At 44.9% G+C, this 24164-nt stretch overlaps 1 protein-coding gene across 2 annotated transcripts in view; it reads right to left on the reverse strand.

Moving 5' to 3' along the window:
• The window catches only part of eng (endoglin), a 62908-nt gene that overhangs the window by 14788 nt on the left and 23956 nt on the right, over positions 1-24164 (reverse strand). For both annotated transcript variants that reach the window (XM_083794287.1, XM_083794286.1), the window contains exon 4: positions 3757-3876. In XM_083794287.1, coding sequence (XP_083650413.1) covers positions 3757-3876 — 120 coding nt within the window. The remainder of the gene's footprint in view (positions 1-3756; positions 3877-24164) is intronic.

The raw sequence follows: 24164 nt of genomic DNA on the forward strand, positions 1-24164 counted from the left end.
ATGACAGTTAAAGATTCCATAGCCCTGATGCTGAGCAGACACCATTACCCCGACACTCGTTCCAGTGTACTATTTGTCCTGCGCGGACACCGGACAGCTATCAGAACACCAGGGTCAGGGAAACACAATTCGCTGTCATGAGTCATGACTATCTGCATGTGACCTCTTTGGCAAAACCGGCTGAAGAGGTTGAGGATAGGAGTCGAGGCAGTGGCGGTCAGTCGCCTGACTGTCTGTAGCTTTAGCTTGGCACTCAGAGGGCTTCCTGGCGTGTCTACGATGTGCCTCGACGACAAGGTATTTAGGGCCAAGATTCAGAGGTTGCAAAGTTTCTGCTGAGCTGTGGTATTTTTCAACGTTATACGCAACGTTATATACGCCTGTGGGAGTCCAAGGAGGATTGTCACTATCACAGCTGGATAGTGAACTGGGCATGCCCCCAACCGAGCTGTCAAGTTGATGACGTACTTGTTCAGACACAGAGCAGATGCTGTTGTTCACAATCTGCCCACAGTAACAGTAAAACACTATTCCTCCCCCAGTGATACTGCTCATCCCACAAAAACATCCCCTAGTCAAAGACAATGTTCTCCCAACCCTGAACAGGACATGATACGTGATATCGTATCAACATTTTATCATCTTATCAGTGATTGTTGACAGTACTGTAAACATTCCATCCGCCACTAATGCTGAGAAATGGTGTTCACAAACAGCAGAAAATTAAAAGTCATCATGTATTATTGATTACATGAGTGGCCTCCATTATGTAAGTATCAGTTCGATCATACAGGTTAAATGTTAAATAATGTATTATAAACTGTATTACTAAATCATTGAAGATCTTGTGGTTTCAATAACAATGTTTATGCATTTGAATTACCAGAGAATATGAGTCATTACACCATATTGAACTGATATTATCGGCTTTACATGAGATCTAGATCCATTTCATCACAAAATCTATTTTAAGTACAAGTCGTTTTAGTGGTCTTCCTGCTTTCTACTCACCTAAATATCAACTTGATTCGAAACCGGGTCTCCCGCATTAGAGACCAAATTTGACCAATTCCACTCTGCCAGTAAGGCATGTCCACTTGATCAGGATCATTGTACTTTGAGCTTCAGGCTATATACAGTAGTTCATTGAGACACTTCGGCTCAGATTGACCATAGACCATTTATTGCAAAGCTATTGCATGTTAGTATGGCGGTGTGGCTCTGCTCATGTGATCTGCGTACCGAGACACAGGTCTGATATCACATTTGATATCTCCGATTATCTGTGCACCAAGACACAGCTCTGATATCAACAACCCCCCAGAGCAGAGCCAAAGATACAATAATCCATGAACAACACAGTAATGACACATCAACAGTAACACATGATTCAACACAATGAAACTCAACACAATCACAAACAATACAATAATATCCCATAACCCCTGGACTAAGAGCTACAGGGAGGAGGTGGGGGAAATGTTCACGCTGGCGCCGCACGAGCTGCTTGACAGCTCAGCATAGAGAAAGAGAAGTGAGCTGAGGCTGCTTAAGTAGCCACCTGAATTGCACTGTGGGATTGAGGGCGTGGCCTAGAGAGGCAGCGGATTTAAAGAAGCAGTATAGATCACTAGGGGGAATGAATGAGGGGGAACCATGTACACACATATAAACCATCTGCCCTCCGTGCCGCAATGAACTAACGCTATGCTTGAATAGGTGTCCTACCCGACCAGGGTCTAGATTAGTGGTTACTGGTTAAGTCAAGGACCCCCAAATTGATATGTATTTAGCCACGGACCGCCATCTGGAAAGATTTTGTGTCAGGGACCCCCAGAAGAGAAGATTTTTTTTATATACAGTATATATATATATATACAAACACACTTGTATGTTCTATTACTTTGATTGAGGGAGGTGTCACTGTATGGGTTCCGGGGAGGAAAAAAGTATAGGATAGGTTGTTCTGTTGTGCTAAAGACTGGACTGAGTTAACTGAGTTAAGAGACACAGCACATTCTGATATTCGTAGCCTTGGGCTAGCCACCCTTTGTTTATTGTTTTACGTCAGTGACCAACCTCGGGTTAGTTTGTGCTGCTTCGGCAAGGGAATAAATCCAGGCTCAGTGTGTTTGAACTAGCAACTTGAACATCGTCTCCTTGCCTCGTCCTTTTAGCTACCCCGCAACATCACAATATATTAAAAAATATATGTTTTACAATGTTTGACCCCACTTTGTGTACCGCTGGTACTATAGTACCATATGGTACTTTGAGTACCATATGCACTATAGTTGTATTGTATTAACATGCTCTACCATACAGATTGTTTGAAAAAATGTTTTATTCATTCAAATAGATTGGAGCTCTAACGTTAAAAATCCTGATTTTCATTAGAATGTGAACATTATGACAGAGCTACGCCTTTGGGCCACCCCAGCACTTTTGATACAGTTTGAATTGTGCAGTATGTAGTGAAAAAGCGCTAAATATCTCTCTCGCAAACACACGCACACGCACACACACACACACACACACACACACACACACACACACACACACACACACACACACACACACACACACACACACACACACACACATCCATGGGGACCGCCAGAGTAAACAAACAAGGTTAATTGTTTCTCCAAATGGGCCTAGAGGGAGGCACAGCTGTGGTCGTTTGATTTTATAAAACAGCTGATGGCAGATAGCAGCTTCATAATGTATGTACATCTGGGCAGATATTATCCAAGATGCCCAAGAAAAAGTGTATTGGCAATGATTTGGGGCCCCAATGCAATACCACCAGGGGGCTGTTGTTCTACACTAAAATAACTTCATCCCTGCATCCCTGTTTTGGGCATGTCATTATAGGCAAAAATCCTAGGTTGTAGATTGACTATTTGTTGCTATAATTTGTCATACCACGAAGTATATAGTGCTTAAAGGAGAATTCCATACTAGAAGGCTTTCTTACCTTTCTTTGTAGTCGTTACGTCCCCGCCAAAGAGGTCCAGGTGTTATTTTGTGCAAAAGCTCCTTATTGGCTTTTTCCCCTACCATAAGCCCTAAATGAATTGCATTGAATTGAATGGGAATTGAATGGGGCTATGGGGTGTTGTGCTAATTCGCTTATTTCCATCGCTCAAAATGATAATTTCTTTGTATATATCCTCTCTTCATAATGTAAACAATATCCCAAGCGGCACACTTTACTACTTATTTAGATGGAAATAAGCGAATTAGCATAACACCCCAAAGCCCCATTCAATTCCCATTCAATTCAATGCAATTCATTGAGGGCTTATGGTAGGGAAAATAGCCAAAAAGGAGTTTTTGCACAAAAAAACACCTGGACCTCTTTGGTGGGGACGTAACGACTACAAAGAAAGGTAAGAAAGATAAGAAAGCATTCTAGCATGGAATTCTCCTTTAAGTGGTTAATGTATATATCAGGTGAGGTGTATCAGAGATGGTACTGTACTGTACTTACGTAGATGTTTACGACACTGGAGACAGAGCACCATGCATATGAGGGAGAGATGCTACTGTACTTACGTAGATGTTTACGACACTGGAAACAGAGCACCATGCATATGAGGGAGAGATGCTACTGTACTTATGTAGATGTTTACGACACTGGAGACAGAGCACCATGCATATGAGGGAGAGATGCTACTGTACTTACGTAGATGTTTACGACACTGGAAACAGAGCACCATGCATATGAGGGAGAGATGGTGCTGTACTTACGTAGATGTTTACGACACTGGAAACAGAGCACCATGCATATGAGGGAGAGTCTGCCATGAGGATGAGGTTCATTGGCGATGTGGTGCTCATGTTGATAGGGAATAAATTGTTTTCTTCTTCCTGCAGGTAACAACACAACAATTGTTAAAGATTCTACAGGTGGGCTACATATAACCGTCTGTATGATGAGGAGAAAAGCACTGTGATACAACAAGACTTAACCAATTTAGGCCTGAGCAAAGATTTGAGTTAAAAACGTTTGCTCTGAAAGAATATATATTCAAAGATTTGCGCCACATTTTCACGATTTTTCTAAAATAGCAGACCTACAAGCTTGTAGATCTGCTATTTTTCAATAGCTAAATTATAACAATGTTTAAAGGGAACCCCTTTTGGTGTTAGCATTATGTTATGCTTTAGCTATTGAAAAATAGCAGATCTACAAGCTCATAACGCACCACCGAGTGTTGCGCTACGAGCTTGTAGGTCTGCTATTTTTGAAAAATCGAAGAACGACTGACATGGAACCATAGCTTTTTCAGAAAACTGTCATTTTCAAACAGACATTTTTAGAATCTGATCTCAGGTCAGAATGGGTTAAAACACCAAAAGGGGTTACCGCCCAAAATGGGTTAAGGCTCTGGTCCATTTAGTGTAGGAGAGCCCTTCAGTGAGCCAAGAGAAATAATAGCGCCACCAAGATTATACTGCACGTCGTAGACACCACACTGTTGCTGCTGTTCAGTGGAGCGATGTCACAATATGGCCACCATATAATATGGTGGCCATATTGTGACATCAGCTCCACTGAACTCGACCAATATGGACCATATTGGTCGAGTTCAGTGAAGCTGCACCTCCTAATTCATAATATAGGCTACATGCACATCTTTTACACAATTGAAATGATTATAACTCACTAAAGTTAAAATGATTTTCAAGTGTTTTGGTTTATTACAAATATTATGTGGTTACTGCATGTTACGATACAGGATATTTTGGTGAAATTAACAATGTGGTTTTCATATCCACGTATTTCTTTCTGTAGGCCTATTTAAGAGCAATGCTATAAAACAAAACAATACTTTTTCATTACATAGTGATATACAGTACAGCCCAAAACTGCACATGACTCGTATATTTCTTGCAGTGGAGTTATGGCAAGTTGCCAAGGACAATATGGCTGCCATGTTGACATATACAGTATAGAGTGGCCAATCCGGCGTCTACATATATTATGTCTATAAGCAGCACCCTGACTTTGTTTGGCCTGAATGGAACTCCTTAATTAATATCATTGGTAACACCTGTACAGGATGTAGACCCGGATGAAACCCAGTGCCGTGGTTGCTTATGTGGTCCAGTGTTTTTCTTTTCTTTTTTCATTCCCACAGAAAGTTTCTAAATAAATCTACGATAAACAAATCAACTAAACAAACATCAGTAACCATATCTACTACACATTGAGGGGCATATCAAACTCAACAGCGTACGTACACTACAGTATCTGGAGTAAACAACATGTATGGCACAGGCACAGGAAGTGTGGCGGTCGCGTATATTCCCACAGGAACTCTGCCGTGATTGGGAAGAAAAAGAAATCAGGGCTTCATAAACAATTTACCGGAGAAAGGGTTATGCAGGGGTCACTGGCAAGGCGAAGCATAGAGCGCGCGGATGGATTATGCGAGCTTATTTAATGTACATTTTACAGTTGTTTTGATGGACGTTCTATATCGAGAATGTAGTTAGAAAAAGCGAAACCCGGTCGGTGTGAGACTTGTTGTGCAGTGTACGAGAAAGGACACCGTGTTTCAGTAAGATGAATTATTTCGTGTTTGTGCACCTAGCTTTTTATCAAAAACGATCAGGCCCTTGCAAACGCACACTCGCATGTGAAGTATATTGTTAGGAATAGGCCAATGTAAGCATGGCCAATGTAAGACTTGTTACAGAGCACAAGAAAGGACACGCTGTTTCTGCAATCAATGGTTACAAGATTACTTTTTGTGTGTGTGTTTGTGCATCTAGTTTTGATCAAAAAGATAAGGTCTTAAACACACACACAGACACACGCGCAATTGCTCTGTATTTCCCTCACGTGCAATCTCTCCACCTTAACAAACGCCGGTGTCATTTAATTCCAGAATGTTTTGCAAGAACTATAAGACAGTGTCAACACAAACACGATGTATGCACACAATGCTCTGCAATGAAACTGCTCTCAGGGTGAAACAAGACGTAAATTCAATCTAACACCTTCATTTCTTCTTGTGAGATGAGACTAGACATAAAAGGTGGGTTTTCCATTGTGTTGTCTTCTACAGTGTCTCCACCTGAGAAGAGACATATCTTCCATTTAGATACAGGGCCCTTAAATTCTATAAAAAGTGGGGAAAAGTGGAATCTCTTCTCTCAGCCTAGCGATATTGCAATAGGTTGTGTTTTTGTAAAAATGCAGCCCTTTTTTCTTTTACTTTTTGTCTTTTTCTTTCCGTATAGTCTTGTTAGTTGTTTCTTTTGTCTGTTCTCCCTTCAATAAAAATGAAGTGAAAAAAAAAAAGATACAGGGCCCTATCAGTGTGTAAAGCCAGGTAGGCAGAGGTTCAACCCCCAGCAGAGACAGAATAGGGACTCCGACGTTCATGTGGTTAATACTTAACCCCTCGGGTCTTGTAGACCTGCTACCTTTTCTAGTAGTTGTATGACAACTGACAAAGTATAGTCTATATACCTTGTCATTCGACAACTAGAAACATTTGCAGATGGAATAATTGATTGTGTGTTCTAAATTAAGTGTGTTGATTATTATGTAATGTATTTGTGTTAACTTGAAACATTATTGTACTGTAAGGTCTCTTTTCCTGTGATTCTTTATCTTTTTTAGTATAATAGTATTAGTTTACAATAATTAGATCAACACTAACACTTTATTTAGAACACACCAAAATCAAATCCTGTGTTCAAACAATTATTAAATCAAAGCAAACGGCATAAACAATATTAGTTTGCCTCTTCTACAAAAATAAAAGTTACAAGGCTGCATTCTGTCGCGCGTGCCAAGCTGTCATTCTCGGAGGACAGTCTGGTGAGACCATGGGGGCAAGACGGGCAGTGTCGGTAGGCCAATCAGAGGCAGGCGGGGCGTTACCATGTCTATACTCGGACGTAGAATAGATTCATGCAGTGTGTACATGTAAAGTACAATGTTGAGGTCATTTTGAGGGCCAACTTTGAGGGTCTATGTAAACACAAACATCGTCCTAACACAAACATTGAATGCCGTTGATAATGAATGGCCAGCTTTTAGTGTTTGTCCCAACACAAACAATAAATGCCATTGAAAATGAATGGTCATCTTTGAGTCTTTACACATTACGTAAACACAAACATTGAAGACAAAAGTGAGGACGCAAATTGTGATTGGCTGGAATGAGATGATCTATGATGATAATCATGATATATGATGATAAGAGCGCCCCTCACTGCACACGGGTGTGGTGTTTACTTTACTGGAGTTACTTGAAATTATAGAGGATGAGAATCACTGTACTAGACCAGCACTGGGAAATAAGCCCAATTTAACAGTAAAAACCAGTCCAACGTTATTTAAGCCAGGCAGGATCTACTGTAAATCTCCCTTGCTGTCAACTTGGCTCCCAGGATAGGAGGAAAGGTTTAGCCCAGTGTGGTTCTCAGAGTCAGGTCCGGGGACTTCCATGGGTCTTTGACGGTGTTCCAAGGGGTCCTCAGCTAAATTACTTTAAAATATGGATGCCAATGCGACGATGAGGTATGACGAATGAAGGGCAAGGATTAGATATGTTTTATACTTCATCCTACTCCTTTTCTGTAGATTTGTAGAGTTGTTTGTTGTTGCTCGTGAGGCTTTTTTTTTTAAAGCATTGTATTCATTTTATTTGCTGCCTTCTTAACATGTTCAAAATATAGCTATTCATTCTTTTTTTTTTTTTTTTAAGATATTCTTTTTGCGGCTTACGCCTTTTATTGATTTTTTAAGGGATAGAAAGTAGGCTGACAGGAAACGGGAGAGAGATGGGGGGATGACATGCGGTAAAGGCCGTGTCGGGTCCGGGAGTCGAACCCGCGGCACACCGCGACTGGATCACCAGTCCAGTGCCCAGACCGTTACGCTACGGCCTGGGCCTAGCTATTCATTCTTGAATAGCTATATTTTAGCTCAATATAGCACAATATATGCTCGGATGGGGGTCCGCAGCCAAACATCATATCAATTCGGGGGTCCTTGGCACGTTTGAGGGGAACCACTGATCTAAATCTCCCCTGCGGTGAACTTGGCTCCCAGTATAGGGTATAGAGAGGCTTATCCAAATCCTCTCCTAATCTGTGCTCTGGTCTCAGATGAATGCTGCGTACACAGGGCCACCTGGACGGGTCGTACCACCAAGAAGCACTGCCATGACGGTCGACACGGCGTGTATGACCTCACCTTAATCACCCATCTCTCTCTCTCTGACTGTCTCTCTCTCTCTGGCGCGCACGCGCACACGCACACGCGCATGCGCGCGCACACACACACACACACACACACACACACACACACACACACACACACACACACACACACACACACACACACACACACACACACACACACACACACACACACACACACACACACACACACACACACACACACACACACACACACACACACACACACACACACACACACACACACACACACACACACACACACACACACACACACACAATCAACCAGCTTGTGCCTTAGCAACCACATTCAAGATTACAGGGCTCCCAATCCACCCACAGTGTATCTGGCTCCTACACACATGCTAAGCTCACGCAGAGACTAGTACCACGTGATCCAACAAGGAGTAATGGACGGGAGAGCTTCGCAAAAGCGAATGTGTTCTGCCTTCATTCTGCCGAGGAGAGCCGGTTCGTGATATGTAGTGACAGTAAGCCACGCGTTCCTGTGAGTCAGGAATGATTACTCTGAGATCTAACAGTGGTACGGCTTTTCCATTCAAATCTAACTCAATTACCACAAATCCTCAATCTAATTGCTTTAGGCCCCTTTACAGCCTCAACATAATTGAGTTCAGGAAAGTTAAAGAGTCACAGATCTCAGATCCATTCCATTTTACACAACTAAATGCGTCTGAAATGAACAACAGCTTTTTGAAAAGCTTGATTTTGCCCCCAAAAAGAGGCATTTGCGAGGATTAATCATTCATAAATGCAAAAATGCTAATTTCCCACTTTCATCTCTAGACAGCTTTCTTCAATAAATGCTGTTTTTATTCTAGTACACATTCTTAATCTATTATGTATTCTTATACTTAATTTATTGTCGTGTGCCGAAAATCTAAAGCTCCCAACGTGATGCCATGCAATGCATTGTGGAGCTTGTGGATCGACCATTTCCGACACCGGTGCGCAACAACATATAAGTCAGGCTTTAATCTCTTGCTTGTTGGGGGTTGGACTCTTTTGGCGGCCCGCCTTGCTGGAGACACACAACGCACGGGGAGGGAACAGTGTGAGTTCTTCTTATTAAATTCATCTTGTTGCTACCTGCTGGCGACAGCATGTGACGGCGAGGGGACTGTGATGACGAGCTCAGGCAGAAATGTGCCATGGAAATCGTCTGGTGGCTCTGGCCCACGTGGAGAGAAAAATCAGGTCTAAAGAGACCCCCGACCGAGACGAGATGTCCCATGGCTCATGTGCAAAACGCATCAGACAAGCTCACACACACGCACACGCATTGATAGACGTACGCGCGCGCACGCACCACACACACACACACAAAGTGGGAAAGCATTTAGATCATTTTGGGGGTCCTCCACGGCACGAAAACGTTTGTAGAATGGCGGGCCTCAGCTCTTAACCCATTCTGAACGGGCACCCATTTTGGTGTCAGCATCATGTTATGCTTTAGCTATTTAAAAATAGCAGATCTACAAGCTCATATCGCGCCACCGAGTGGCGCGATACGAGCTTGTAGGTCTGCTATTTTTGAAAAAAATCAAAGAACGACTGACATTTTTAGAATCTGATCTCAGGTCAGAATGGGTTCATCAGACCAGTGTGTGTCCGGCGGAAACCTCGTATGAATCTGATCTCAGGTCAGAATGGGTTAACAGGTTAAAGACAGAGGACAAGACATGCAGCAAAGCGGCAGAATTCTCCTTGTACAAAATAAATAAATAAGAGTTGTGTTATTGAAGCGGTCTGTATAGTCTCTAATGGTGTCACTACTAATCATCTCACATCTCACACTGCCCGGTGTTTTCTCTGATGCAGAGATGAACACTTCCCCATTAGTCTGGTAGAAGGGAAATTGTCTAGTCTATTGACAGGAAGTACAAAATAAAAAGGCATCTGTGTTGTGTCCCGGAGTTCGCTTCGCACACAGCAAATATCGTCGCTGTCAGGTGGAAACCTTTTGTGTTAAAATTGTAAGGAAGTAGCCGATCTACAAGCTCACAATGCGTTGTGAGCTTGTAGATCGGACATTTTCACAACTTTTGTGTGACACATTAAATATGGAGATACGAGGTTGCTCGTAACAGCAACAAAATATCAGGATGCCTTGAAGGGGCATAGCAGGATGGGGAAGAAAGAATATCGTCTCTTTCGGGTGGAAACATCCTATGTCCCAAACTGTGTGTCGTTTCTCACCGCATTTCGAGGTTGCGGACCAGCTACTCGTGATGCTTTTGCGTGACACTGTATTATGATCAGTTAATTTACAACACACACACACACACACACACAGTTAAGACTATGGAAATAAGAGGTTTCTTATCAGCAACGATATGCGTGAGGGAACATCTATGTGCGTGCATGCTTTCGTGCATGCTTCTGTGCGTGCTTTCATGCATGCGTGCGTGCGTCGGACAGAGCTGGAGGCAATCTGTCTGAGTGATTATCCTTACTACAGTATCTTAGCTCTCCGGTGTTGATCAAATTACATTTTCAGGAATGACATTTTCAGGCTAGAGTTTTATCTGCAAAAGCTATCTTTTAATCTCCACTTGCTATCAGAGTTCAGACTATGTTTATTATTAAAAGAGGATGGCCTGAATGCCCTTAAGGTGAGGTGGAAAAAGTTACTTTGACGGCACAAAATATAAATACAGCAAGTGAACAGCAGTGCATTATTTAGTCATTAAACAATAGCCTGATTTTGCAACATGTAACATTACTGCACCTATAATAGTTGTCTGTGTCTGTGTCTCCGTTATGTGGACATAAATAAACGGTTAAAATGTGTGTGTGATGTTGTGTATCTCGAGAACAGTCCAACCAATCACCTGAATATCGTTAATGCAGCGACGTAGCTACATGACAGTGGGCCCCGGCGCAGGCTGGTCAGTGAGTGGGCCCCGACGCAGGCTGGTCAGCGACTGCCCCCAACAGAAACCTTGTATCCCTATTCTTCTGGCTACACATACATCATGTCCTAGTGAGTTTGTTTGACCCCACAAAAGGTCGGATGCATGTCTCGAAGAATATGATTATTGGCAGAATCACGGAAAGTGAAAGTGAATATTTTTCATAACATCGGGGGTTGTTGCAATCAACTGCACTACACTAGAATGTTGCGCTATGACGGAAGAATTAATTAATTAATAAATTTTAATTTAATGAATGAATGAATTAATGAATGAATGAATTAATAAAATTATCTAATTTAACAAATTTAAGTGTAAGTTCCCTAATGCAATTCCAATGTGTTGTTTTCACCCCATGAAGGATTCGGCCAAAATACCCGTACATTTTCATAAATGAATGCCCAACTTCATCATATAAGTGTCGTTGTAATGTAAGCTGTAGATCGGCTATATTCACTATTTGTACTATCTTTTATATTCTAATGATGAGGAATTGGTTTTGGACATACAGGGTTTCCTCCAGCCGACAGTGACGATATTCTGTATATTCTGTATTGAAGATGCGGTACGAGAGCCGAGTGTGAAGCCGGTCACATCGGAGTCGTGACAATGACATGCAAATGCAATGCCAAGATTGCTGATTTAAGCAGTCGCACCTGGTCTGAATCAAACTAATTGGACTCAGAGCTAAGTGTGACTGTAGCACATCCAGGAAATTGATGCATACAGGATGAATCAGTCATCCCCACACACAACCATCACATCAACACAACTACAGAAAACCAATACAAATCCATTGAGACGCATATACAGGTATTTCGGAGTTTGGCCGAATCCGTCATTCCTTTGCGGGGGTGTCAATAACACAGCTATTACATTACGGAACGTACACATATACATTTTATGTTTATCATACATAGCAACATAATGGTGAAGTATTGTAGTGCATGTCGCAACAACCAGAGGTAATCGAGTTTACAAATGGAACCAAATGGACCCGTTACTCAGAGTTAAATTAAGATTGATTTTACAATATAAATTGGGGATTGGGGAGATATAAATGCCATTAATCCGTAGACTAATGCATGTCAAACTGGGGGTCCTTGAAATTAAACAGGTTGAGAATCACTGCTAGAGCCGTAAACATCTTCTCTTATGGGTGTCCCTGGCATATCTTTTCAAATGGGGGGTCCGTGGGATGATTAGTGTCAATTTGGGGGTCCTTGATGGCTGGATCAACAGTGGCTGGAGGTGCTTTCCCTCCTCTTCCTTTGAGAAATGTGTAAAATATCACGTGCGCAAATGTTTTGGAATGAGTCATCGCGAGGTGCATGGTAGGCTACTTGAGGTTGTAATTTACGTTCCATTTCCAACATTCTAATGGTTTCCAGCGATTTCCAGGGGTGAGTAAACATCTTTGAATCAAAGTAGCAGCGATCCTCTGAAGTGACGCAGCATGTCCAATACTGTCCTCGTTAACAAAGTGCAACTTTTTCATCATTCACCGTTGGCTAACGTTGTGCAACAGTCCAGAACAGAGCTATACAATATTATGACAACTGTCAACTTGGCTATAATCTACTAGGCTACTGTAGGCCTACATTAATCATTGCCTCTCAAACCCACATACCACGCGTAATGTGCGTTGCCTAACCAAAATAACAGACATACAAACTATCAACATGCCGCTCGATTGCGTGTCGACAGCTTGCAGATCTGTTCTTTTGGGCACATCGCGCTGCGCTGCGATAATTAAATTGCTGTAGTCTACAGCGCTACGATTTGGAAACCAAATAGCTGTAGTAGCATACAGTGGACTGTAACATTGCTTGGTCAACTATATTACATGTATGCAGTGAACATTAACATTAGCGCTTTCATAGTTATATGGAGCATTTACCGTGGTGACGTTGATTTAGGTTATTCACCCAGCTGGGTTCAACGAGACAGCGGTGTCTCGTTAAGCCCCGACGCTTCCAAAACGAGCTATTGCGGATTAATCGATGGGCGTATAGAACATTTAAGCATATGGCAAGTTAACTTAAGTTATATACTTTGATGCTGAACACTAAGCAATTAATTTGGTTCGCAAACCAGAGGCCAGACAGCGGTAGCAAGTTCAACAACCATCGTTCTAATAATCTGTTTGACCAACCACCGTTCTAACACTATTCACTTTTAAGCTGCATACTGTATATCAGTATTTAGAATGGACTTAATTGTTAAAGCTCCTCATTCTGAATTGAGCTCATCTCATACCCTGGGGTAAAATGTTTTATTATTTTCAAATCCTGGTATAATTCATTCACCAGTCAGTATTCTTGGTTTTCCAACTCCTCATGCCATTGGTTGGTTTAAGTTAATTTGTTTGATCCAGGGATAGCCAGTAGGTCTCTGCTTCAAAACACAAGTTCATGTTTCAGCTTTATTACTTGAAGATTTTTTTTTTACATTTGTATTTATTTTTGGTATGTGAGTGATGCAGCACTTTACTTTGGTTTGGAGTTGAATTAAAACTCTAAAGTATTCAACCAGTGTGTGGACATTCTATTCAAAGTTTTCAAATGTTTAGCTGTATAGGCATACAGTGTTATGTGTACTTGAACCATTCATTATTTAAAAGATGGTATTTCAGGCAAATATTGAAGTTATTAAAAAAGAAGCCTATCCATCATTGCCGTAGGAAAAAAAAGAAAAAAAATCCTTGCTACCCATCCTTCCCACAAAAAATAAATAAATAAAAATAAATAAAATAAATTCCTTGCTACCCATCCTTCCCACGAAAAATAAAAAAATAAAAAAAAATAAAAAAAATTCCCTACCTACTCAGCCCAAAAAGGACAGCCAATCGGAAACCAACGTTTTTTTTTTAGGCCTTAGTGTCAATTTGGGGGTCCTTGATGGCTGGATCAACAGTGGCTGGAGGTGCTTTCCCTCCTCTTCCTTTGAGAAATGTGGGTAGGACACCTTCTGGTGGACAAGTAGTACTGCCTGAATCTCACAATATCTTGCCTACGTAGGTTAAGAGATGCAGACACATTTCAACAGAACTCACTGAAGCTTGCGTCTAACAGTCCGTCCTACATTAACCATCTCTTCCCTTCATCTGCCAGTTCTCTCTGTATCAATCTATCGAAAGGTAACTGGCCCGTGATGATACTGTATGCCCCTCTCTGCTATTTTTGTTCCAGAGCTTTCATGATTCACAATATTGTTTTTGCTCCTCAGACTTTTTCCTTTTTTTTCTCTGGAGCATTTTCTTTTCTTCCTGCGGTACTGTGCTGATGCACAGCGGCTTCCCGTTATTCTTACGGCTCTCTTCTCTTAACCCATTCTGAACGGGCACCCATTTTGGTGTCGGCATCATGTTATGCTTTAGCTATTTAAAAATAGCAGATCTACAAGCTCATATCGCGCCACCGAGTGGCGCGATACGAGCTTGTAGGTCTGCTATTTTTGAAAAAAATCGAAGAGCGACTGACATTTTTAGAATCTGAACTCAGGTCAGAATGGGTTCATCAGGACCAGTGTGTGTCCGGCGGAAACCTTGTGTGAATCTGATCTCAGGTCAGAATGGGTTAACTGGAGTTGTGGCTCCGTTGGTCCGGTCTCGGCCTCATGCCAAGAACCCGATGACTGCCCCATTCCAATGTGTGACATCAATGGACCCTGCAAGACGGCTCCTCCCTGCCAATTCTCTCTCTGTCTCTCTCTCTTTCTGACCCCCCCCCCCCCCCCCCCTCCACTGTCAAACTGAGAGTTGAGCTGCCATGCGGAGGCTGCCAGGCCGGGCACACTTCCCCCACGTCTGACCTCTCCCTTCCTCGGAACACGCTTGTCCCACCTCCCTTCAACAGAGGATGTAGTCCATCATTGTTGTTTACCGCGCTCCAATTGATATGAAAAATTGCTCGAGGTGAATCCAGGTCTGAGGTTTTTCGCGGCATGAGGGCACCCTGGCCTTCACACAGTGCACAGTGTGGTTTAGAATAACTTCGGTCTATTATTCACACAGTCGGTACTGGGTCTATGCAGGTGAGAGTCATTGGGTCACTGACAGGCATTATATCAATCTTTATAACAGAAGGTTTGATTCTGCTTTGTTGCACGCGGGTGTGCTTTGTTGCCGGAAATAGCCGATCTACAAGTTCACAACACGTCGCAGCCGGCATGCATTGACAGGGTCAAACTGATGACACGCGCACACACACACACACACACACACACACACACACACACACACACACACAGACACGCGCACAGACATACAGTACACGCAACGCCGTAAAAAGACGTGGGCCAGAGGGAAACGCTCCAATCACATTGAACAGCTTGGCAACCGATGAAGACATCCATCTCAAGACACTTGTATATTTACAGGAAAACTTTTTGCTCCGTTACAAACAGACGCTGTCAGGCCCAGATAAGGGAGCCATGTAAGAAGTCGTATGACCTCTTGCTTCTTTGATTTCGCAAAAACATTTGCGGTCCCACAGGAGAACATGATATGCTGTGGAATGTAAAATGGCTCACATTCATCTCAAACTCCCCAACTCCCTTTATGCACCCAACTACCCCACTCCTCAAATCTACTAACCTCCATCATCCCTTTTGAATATAAAAAAGTCATTGAAAAATCCTGGCAGCGAGATTTTTTGCGCCCCATTACTTTCCAGGGTTTCGTAAGACATCTGTCTTTGTTTAGTTGTTCTCACAAACAAAGCATTGGGCCTCAGTGTGTTGTTCTGATCCTTAGGCCCAAGTTTCAAAATGTCTCCTCTGGGCTCGATAGAGTTTTATCTTATCTTATTTTGCTGCAGTACTCCCTTAGAAACATATTGTACAATATGATATACAATAGCGTATTAAATGAACTCACTGATATATAAGGAATAATACACAAGAGGGAGTTGGGCCTCCGCCGCCGGGCGCAGGCGGCGCCAGAAGTCCAGCATCTCGTGGGGCGTGACGTGGTGAGAGGTGACCAGGCGGCTGTAGCTGTCGCTGTCGAAGGGCCTCAGTCCCTCGTAGCGGAACAGGGAGCGGCTTGGCGGCGGCGTGACAGGGACACGCAGCCTGTCCAGCACCATGCACACGTGCACGTTCTCGAAGGGGAAGCGAGCGACGCCCAGTGAGCCGCTGAAGATCCGCGCCGCCAGCTCCCCCGAGAACACGTAGCCCGTCCCGGAGCAGTAGTCGGGGTACGTCTGGCTCGGGTACTCCACTTCGGACACGTACCACTTGCTGTCTTTGTTTCGGTACGGCCTGCCACCCAGGACATATCCCGTGAACACGTTCCTCCGGGGCTTCACGTCGGGCCAGCGGAGCAGCTCGTGCACGAGGTACTCGGTGTTGACGAAGACGTCGCTGTCGGTCTTCATGACGTAGGCGGCCCGCGGGCAGTGGCGTGCCACCCAGTTCAGGCCCATCAGGGTCTTGGCGGTCAGGTTGAGGTAAGAGTCCACAAAGTCCTGCTGCAGGATGTCGCCGTGCCTCCGGCTCTCCTCCTCCAGGGCGCCGCCCTGCTCCTCCCCCTCCCCCTCCTTCACCCCCAGCAGGGACAGACGCACCACCCGCGGGCCCGGGGCCGCCGCCGCGGCTCTCCACCTGATGAGACTCCACGGTTATGAGCAGCACCAGGAACGGCTCCTCCTCCTCTCCCGCCGGGCATTTGTTCGATGGTGCTCTAGGGCTGTCGTCTCGGGACCAAGTCTCTGGACTTCAACGAGAACGTGATTAAACACAGTCTGTCTTCTGCCCTGTGGCATTCAATAAACACGGGAAGTATATTCGCTACTCAGCTGGGGACGAGCGCTCTCGCTCCGGTTCCTCCGCCGTGTACTGGGGTAGACACCACAACGTCTAGACCAGCGGTTCCCAAAGTGGGGTCCGCGGACCCCTAGGGGTACGCGACGCATAGCCAGGGGGTACCCCAAGCCCCCTTTTTGAGGGGCTAGTGAATCATGGTGTGTGTGTGATATGAAATGTCCAGTACCTCCCCAGTGCCTCCCCAAGTGCCACCCCAGTGTCTGCCCTGCAGTGTCTGCCCAGTGCCTCCCCAGTGTCCGCCATGGTGCCTCCCCAGTGTCTGCTTAGTGTCCCCCTGAGTGCCTCCCCAGTGTCTCCCCAGTGCCTCCCCAATGTCTCCCCAGTGGCTGCAGTTTCTCCCCAGTGCCTCCCCAGTGCCTTCCCAGTGCCTCCCCAGTGTCCCCTCAGTGCTTCCCCAGTGCCTCCCCAGTGTCCCCCTGAGTGCTTCCCCAGTGCCTCCCCGTTTCCCCCCAGTGCCTCCCCAGTGCCTCCTCAGTGTCCCCCTGAGTGCCTCCCAAGTGCCTCCCGAGTGCCTCCCCAGTGTCCCCCTGAGTGCCTGCCCAGTGTCTCCCCAGTGTCCCCCCAGTGCCTCCCCAGTGTCCCCTCAGTGCCTTCCCAGTGCCTCCCCAGTGTCCCCTCAGTGCCTTCCCAGTGTCCCCCTGAGTGCCTCCCCAGTGCCCAGCCGAGTGCCTCCCCAGTGCCCCCCTGAGTGCCTCCCCAGTGCCCAGCCGAGTGCCTCCCCAGTGCCCCCCTGAGTGCCTCCCCAGTGCCTCCCCAGTGTCCCCCTGAGTGCCTCCCCATGCTCCCCAGTGCCTCCCCAGTGTCCCCTCAGTGCCTCCCCAGTGCCTCCCCAGTGTCCCCTCAGTGCCTCCCCAGTGCCTCCCCAGTGTCCCCCTGAGTGCCTCCCCATGCTCCCCAGTGTCTCCCCAGTGCCTCCCCAGTGTCCCTCAGTGCCTTCCCAGTGCCTCCCCAGTGTCCCCTCAGTGCCTTCCCAGTGCCTCCCCAGTGTCCCCTGAGTGCCTCCCCAGTGTCTACCTGAGTGCCTCCCCAGTGTCTCCCTGAGTGCCTCCCCAGTGTCTCCCTGAGTGCCTCCCCAGTGTCCCCCTGAGTGCTTCCCCAGTGCCTCCCCAGTGCCTCCCCAGTGTCTCCCCAGTGCCTCCCCAGTGCCTCCCCAGTGCCTCCCCAGTGCCTGCCCAGTGTCCCCCCAGTGTCTCCAATAGCAATACAAGAGCAATAATACAAATTAATCTTAATTTATTAATCTTATTCATTAATTATTGAATCAAATTAATTAATTCATCAAAATGTTCGACGCAAGAAGGCCCCCCTGCGGCCTGCGCCCAGCACCATGCCAAAGCTTTTTCCTGCAGGAAACACTGCTTGTGGTTGTAAATATATTGTTATCTGTGTTGCGAGGATGAGGGGGTACCTGGAAAAATATCTACCCCAAAAGGGGTACCTGGTCCAAAAAAGTTTGGGAACCCCTGGTCTAGACCATCTCATCAGTAAAGAAAAAAACAATAAACGAGGTCAATACAATCTAATCTGTTCAAAGAGGGAGAGTTAAAAAAAGAAAAATAGGCATAAAGTGTCATTAAAGTGTCCTTTACCTGAAATAGAAAATATAGCTAGTCAGTAGGCCTACCACATATGTTACGAGGGCAAAAAGAATAGAGTGAGCCACATCAAGTAGAGTCAGGAGATCCAGTAGAAGCCTCTGTTGTTGTGGGGATGTTGTTACTGACATATTCCATTGACTTCACTGGGTCTTTGAATTCCCTGGTGGCGGTTCCGTTGAGTGTGATGAGGAAACGGCTCGGATGTACGAATCCGTACCGTACATTGTCTTGGTTTTGAAGACGAAGTCGGACGTCTTTGTAGAAGGCGAAGGTCTTGGCGTCCCTCACTGTTCGGTCCGGGAAGATGCAGATTTTTTGCCCCTTATAGTCATACCATACGGCCCATGTTGTCGCGCCTTGCGTAGGACCTCAACACAGTCCTGGTCGTAGTGGAGCTTTGCGACAATGACCCGCGGCTTCCCGTCTCTCATTAGAGCTAGGCCTCTGTGTGAGCGGTCTACCAGGAACTCTTTTTGGTCGTTTGAGATCTTTCAGGAGTTTGGAACTGGCAGTAGGGCTACACGAACCCGGTCTCTCACCCATTCCTACCACACGAATATTTGACCTACGCATCCTCGATTCAATATCATTGCATTTCTCTTTTAATTCTTCCAGCTCCGCTGCGAGGTTAGCCACCATAGCTTCCATCGGAACAGCAGTCTTCATGGAATCCACGTCAGAGCGGATGGATGCCGTGCTCCTGTAGCTTCTTTAGCTCAGATTTAAGTATAGAGGAAATGTCCGCTCGGTGTCCATCTTCGGCTCCTCCCCCGGGCTGGGTGGGTGTTCTCCGGTCTCAGTAGCACTCTGCTCCAAGGAGTCCTCTGGCTCGGGGCCTGTGTATCGGTACTTGCGGAGATTCCGTCGGACCATGCCCCCTGATTTGTAGTAGGCAGACGATATCAGACGATAACGTCTTTAGGGACACGCACTCCTACGAGATGTACAAATCGAAGGATTAGAAGAATGACATGGCCTATCATTCCATTTATTCCATTCACCATACCATGGCTTTTTAACTGTCAACCCACAGCGTTCATGTCCACCTTCATTGTTTGGCTCTCCGTCATGCCACATGGAGAAGTCCATTTTGCACCCATCAGACCACATCCATTGGTCGGTGAGAATGTCGGTGAGACCAATCCAGGTGTCGCCTTGGTGTTGGTCAAAGTTATTGATCAGTTCGGTGACGAAGTTGTGCTCCGCACCACTGTGGATGGACACCAGGTTAGCATTTTCCAATCTGCAGTTCCACTCTGCTCGGCCCCAGGTATAATGTGTAGCTACATACTTGTAGCAACGACCATTGAACATGTACCAATATTTTGGACACAATCCTTGCTTCAAGGTGTTCCCAGCCGAGGTGTTCCCACCAGCTGGACCGGGCACGTCTGTCCCGACGCTGTTGTTGTAGCGTGGCCAGCCGTGAAGATAGGCCACGAGGGTGAGGACCCCGAGCAGACACAGCAGCAGGAATACGGCGGTGATGATGTACACTCGGCGCCGCCACGCCGACTTGGACAGCACGAGATCTCGCATGGATTAACTGTTCAAAGCAGCACGAGAGTCGATGTATATGCAATAAGGATGTCAATGTATAGACGATAATGATGTTGTCGCCTCCACCTGCATTTATATAAACGCTCCTGACGAGGTGAGTGTCGTCATCCACCCCAACGTCACCCTGAGCCAATCGTATTCAATCTTGTAGATCTCCTGTTTTAGGCAAAGAGATCCGGTGCTGTCAGGTGTTCTCAATGACAATGTAATTTTAGTCTAAATGGACTAAGCCTGATTATCACATAAAGGTTAACGTGCTGTCAAGGACCCACAATGGGGGGCCTGCTGACCCCCCATTTCAAAATATAGTGGATTGCCAAGGACCCCCATAAGAGAAGATTTGTTTTTTTACAGCTCTATCTCTGGGACATTTAGCTGGAAGTTGGAACTCCCAGTCTGGGAACCGTCTTAACCAATGGGAACCACTGGGCTATATAGATGTTTGACAACATACTGGAACATCATTCAGTGTCCACTTTAAAAAAACTCTTAAAAACCCACTATTATTTAAAGGCTTTTAATGAGTTTGAATGAACAGTACCAGTTTCTGCTTTTTATCTTATCTCTTATTATTATTTTTTGTATTTTGTATTTGACTAATTTCCATTGTTGATTTTAATTGCCTGTTTGTGTATTGTATGTGAAGCACTTTGTAAACTTGTTTTTGAAAAGTGCTATACAAATAAAGTTATTATTATTATTATTATTATTATTATCATGATGAATATGAAGAGGCTGTGGTGCAAATGGCTGCAGCTAGATGCATGCTATGATCTTCTCTCTATACATACCATATTGTTTCACAACCCGGTCACAGAGAAATCTGACAACTGTAAAACCCATAGAGTCACTTTACAAACCGTTACCACCATTGCCATATAGGCTATAGTTCAAAAGGAGACACACCGAAGATGGCTATTAGAGGACTGGGAGATACAGAAAATTCCAGAACTAAACTGAGAGTGTGTCAAAGATGTCCAAAACGAGGCGAGCTTTGGACAGGAGTATAAAGTGTGTGTGTGTGTGTGTGCGTGTGTGTGTGTGTGTGTGTGTGTGTGTGTGTGTGTGTGTGTGTGTGTGTGGCTTTATATTAGTGTAATGAATCCTACACATACAAGCGCAGGTGCAGGAGTAGTGAGGACATTAGAGACTATGGATAATGATGATGATGGTGTGTTGTAAGGCTGTCCCCGAACATTCAGGGTTCGAATGTTCGCTCGTTAAGGTTGGCACTCGAATCTTAATTTATGGCCTTGAACCATTCGTTTTTATTTTTTTATTATTATTATATTTTATTATTATTATATATATTTTTTTTTTTACTCAGAAATATTTCTCGCCGAGAATGCGATATGCATATGCGATATGCTTATGTTCATGTTGTGTTTACAATAATTTGAAAGTCCTGCAGACGGCAGAAGAGACAAACAGTGACACACACACACACACACACACACACACACACTCAATGCGCTTCTGAGAGTAGCCGTCACAGGTGGAACAAATTAATGAAAGAGAGACAGCTAACGAGCAAAGCAAGCTTACACTCTCGTTTTAGCTGCCTGCCAGCAACTCATTCAACTATGGCTCATTTTTATGGAATGATGAGCTCGCATCAGGGACGTATGCTGACCATTTGGTTGCCCTACTCGTAGGATATTTGTGCTGTCCCCCTCCCGACGAGAGTGCTGCTAGCCTATTCCTCATGCTGCGCAGATCGGCTATTTTCGCTGTTTGCAAGGACGCACACACGGCCGCTCGCAGCAGCGGAGCACATGTCAGAGCCACTAGACGCTTTGTGTGTGTGTGTGTGTGTGTGTGTGTGCGTGTGTGTGTGTTGGGAGAGAGAGAGAGGGGGAGACGCGCTGCGCTCTGATCATGTTCAAGACGGATATCTCGTGTTGTCATTATAGTGTATTAAAAGTAAAGACGGTTGTATCCACACTCAAAATGCACACCTTCCCGGTCGGCCAACCCGGTAGCAACCCTCACCAACCCCTGATGAACTTAACCATTATTTCACTGATAGTCTATGCAACGTCTATTTATGAATTGCAGCCTGGTTAAAAGCACTCAGAGAAATAAATTAATTAGAACTAATTAACCAAATGGTTCGGATGTTCGCTCGGAAATTTCTGCAAATGTTCGAGTCCTAAAAACAGGGCTAGGGTACAGCCTTAGTGTGTTGTTCAACTTGTTCCCCAAATGAAAGCAAGGTTTTAAGGCTGCCTGTTTGTTATATTTAATGAAGAAATCACACCTGTGTGAACTGAGCGGTGCAAAGGGAGTTGGCTGTACTGTGAGATATAGCCACTGGTGTACTGAGGTCGTAGGCAGTGAGTGGCATCCATGAAAATCAGCATACCCACTTACCCAGTCACAAAATTATGGCATAACACAACTTGAGTGTATTAACTCAATTACCGCCAACACCCCCATCTGGTGGAGGCTCAGGGAGCCATCCAGTCATTTCATAGGCAAAGCATCTTATTCTGAAAGCCGTTTCACTCGGAAACCCAGTATCAGGAAATTAATTATAACTATGTAACACATGCCGCAATTCACCCAAAACATACATTTTGTAACCGGGGATCATATCGTTTAGAGAAATTAGGTGCAAATGAAGCTTATTTCGACCCAAAAAGAAGAATCTGACTTATTACGATTCTAAAAACTGTGCCCCCATAGTCATAGACAGCATAAGCCACCGACCGACCGAGAGCACACCTTTTCTCCCTTAGAGAAAGGGTGATAAGTTCAGTCATACGTGAGGGACTTGGAAAGGAGCCAGCTTAGGTGGTTCGGGCTTCTAATACGGATGCCTCCCGAGCGTCTCCCTATAGGGAGGTCCTCGTTGCACGTCCCACTGGAAAGAGACCCCGTGGCAGACCAAGGACCAGTTGGCGGGGATTATATCTCCACAATGGCCTGGGAACGTCTCGGGATCCCCCAGGAGGAAGTTGCTAATGTTGCTTTGTAAAGGGAAGACTGGAAATCTCTGTTGGAACTGTTACTCCCGCGACCAGATTCCGGATAAGCAGCTGAAGATGGATGGATGGATGTAAGTTGGGAATGCATGCCCCATCCGGTTAGCGTTGCTTGCGAACAGGTACAAAGGTAAATAAGTTGTATGTGTTCAAAGAGCTGCTATTGGGAGATATTGGGAGACACTCAATGCAAGGTTGGAACTAGCTGTAGTATAATTAAAGGGACACTTCACCCTTTTTGCAAAAACATATATGTTAATGACGTTTAGAAGCTTTAGAACACTTTCCTGGAGATCTTTATGTGTGTAATATGTGGTTTTAGATATTTTAGATTGTAGCAGTGAGCCTGTTGTCTCTGATGTCATGGACACTGGGCTCACTTCCTTCCTGGACTTACATGTTGTCTCAGTAAGACAGCTCTCCCCTATCCACAAGGAGGAGCAGTGCACCAAAGAATTATGGGAATTGTAGTCCAGGAAGGTAGTGAGACCAGTGTCCATGACATCAGAGACAACAGGCTCACTGCTACAATCTAAAATAACTAAAACCACATATTACACACATAAATACTCCCAGGAAAGTGATCTAAAGCTTCTAAACGTCATTAACATAATTATATTCTTTTGCAAAAAGGGTGAAGTGTCCCTTTAAGCAATAAATCATGATAGGCCATGGCATATATTGTATTATTATTACACATCTAAGGGGTGTTGTTTGGCTCATCACTATGCAGCAGGCCAACAAGTGATAGAATGACAATATACCATGGCTTGGAGTGGGTAAGTAACTGCTTTCATAAAATCTTTACATCCCAGGCTCGTATCCCAGCTCGTAACAGGTTTAATAACATTTTCAGTAGAGGTTTGGGCCTGCAAGCAGCCTTCACATCTACAGTCAGTTTGGGCCGATACGAGTCATAGTGTTTGGGGCTTTGTCAGAGTAACCGTTGTATCCGTCTGTCTGTGTCCCTTTTGTTCCCATATTTGGAGATCAGATCTCTGCATCTGTTTGTCTAGCCCATT

Source organism: Protomyctophum parallelum (genome assembly GCF_964188405.1).
Source record: "Protomyctophum parallelum genome assembly, chromosome: 21".
NCBI lineage: Eukaryota > Metazoa > Chordata > Actinopteri > Myctophiformes > Myctophidae > Protomyctophum > Protomyctophum parallelum.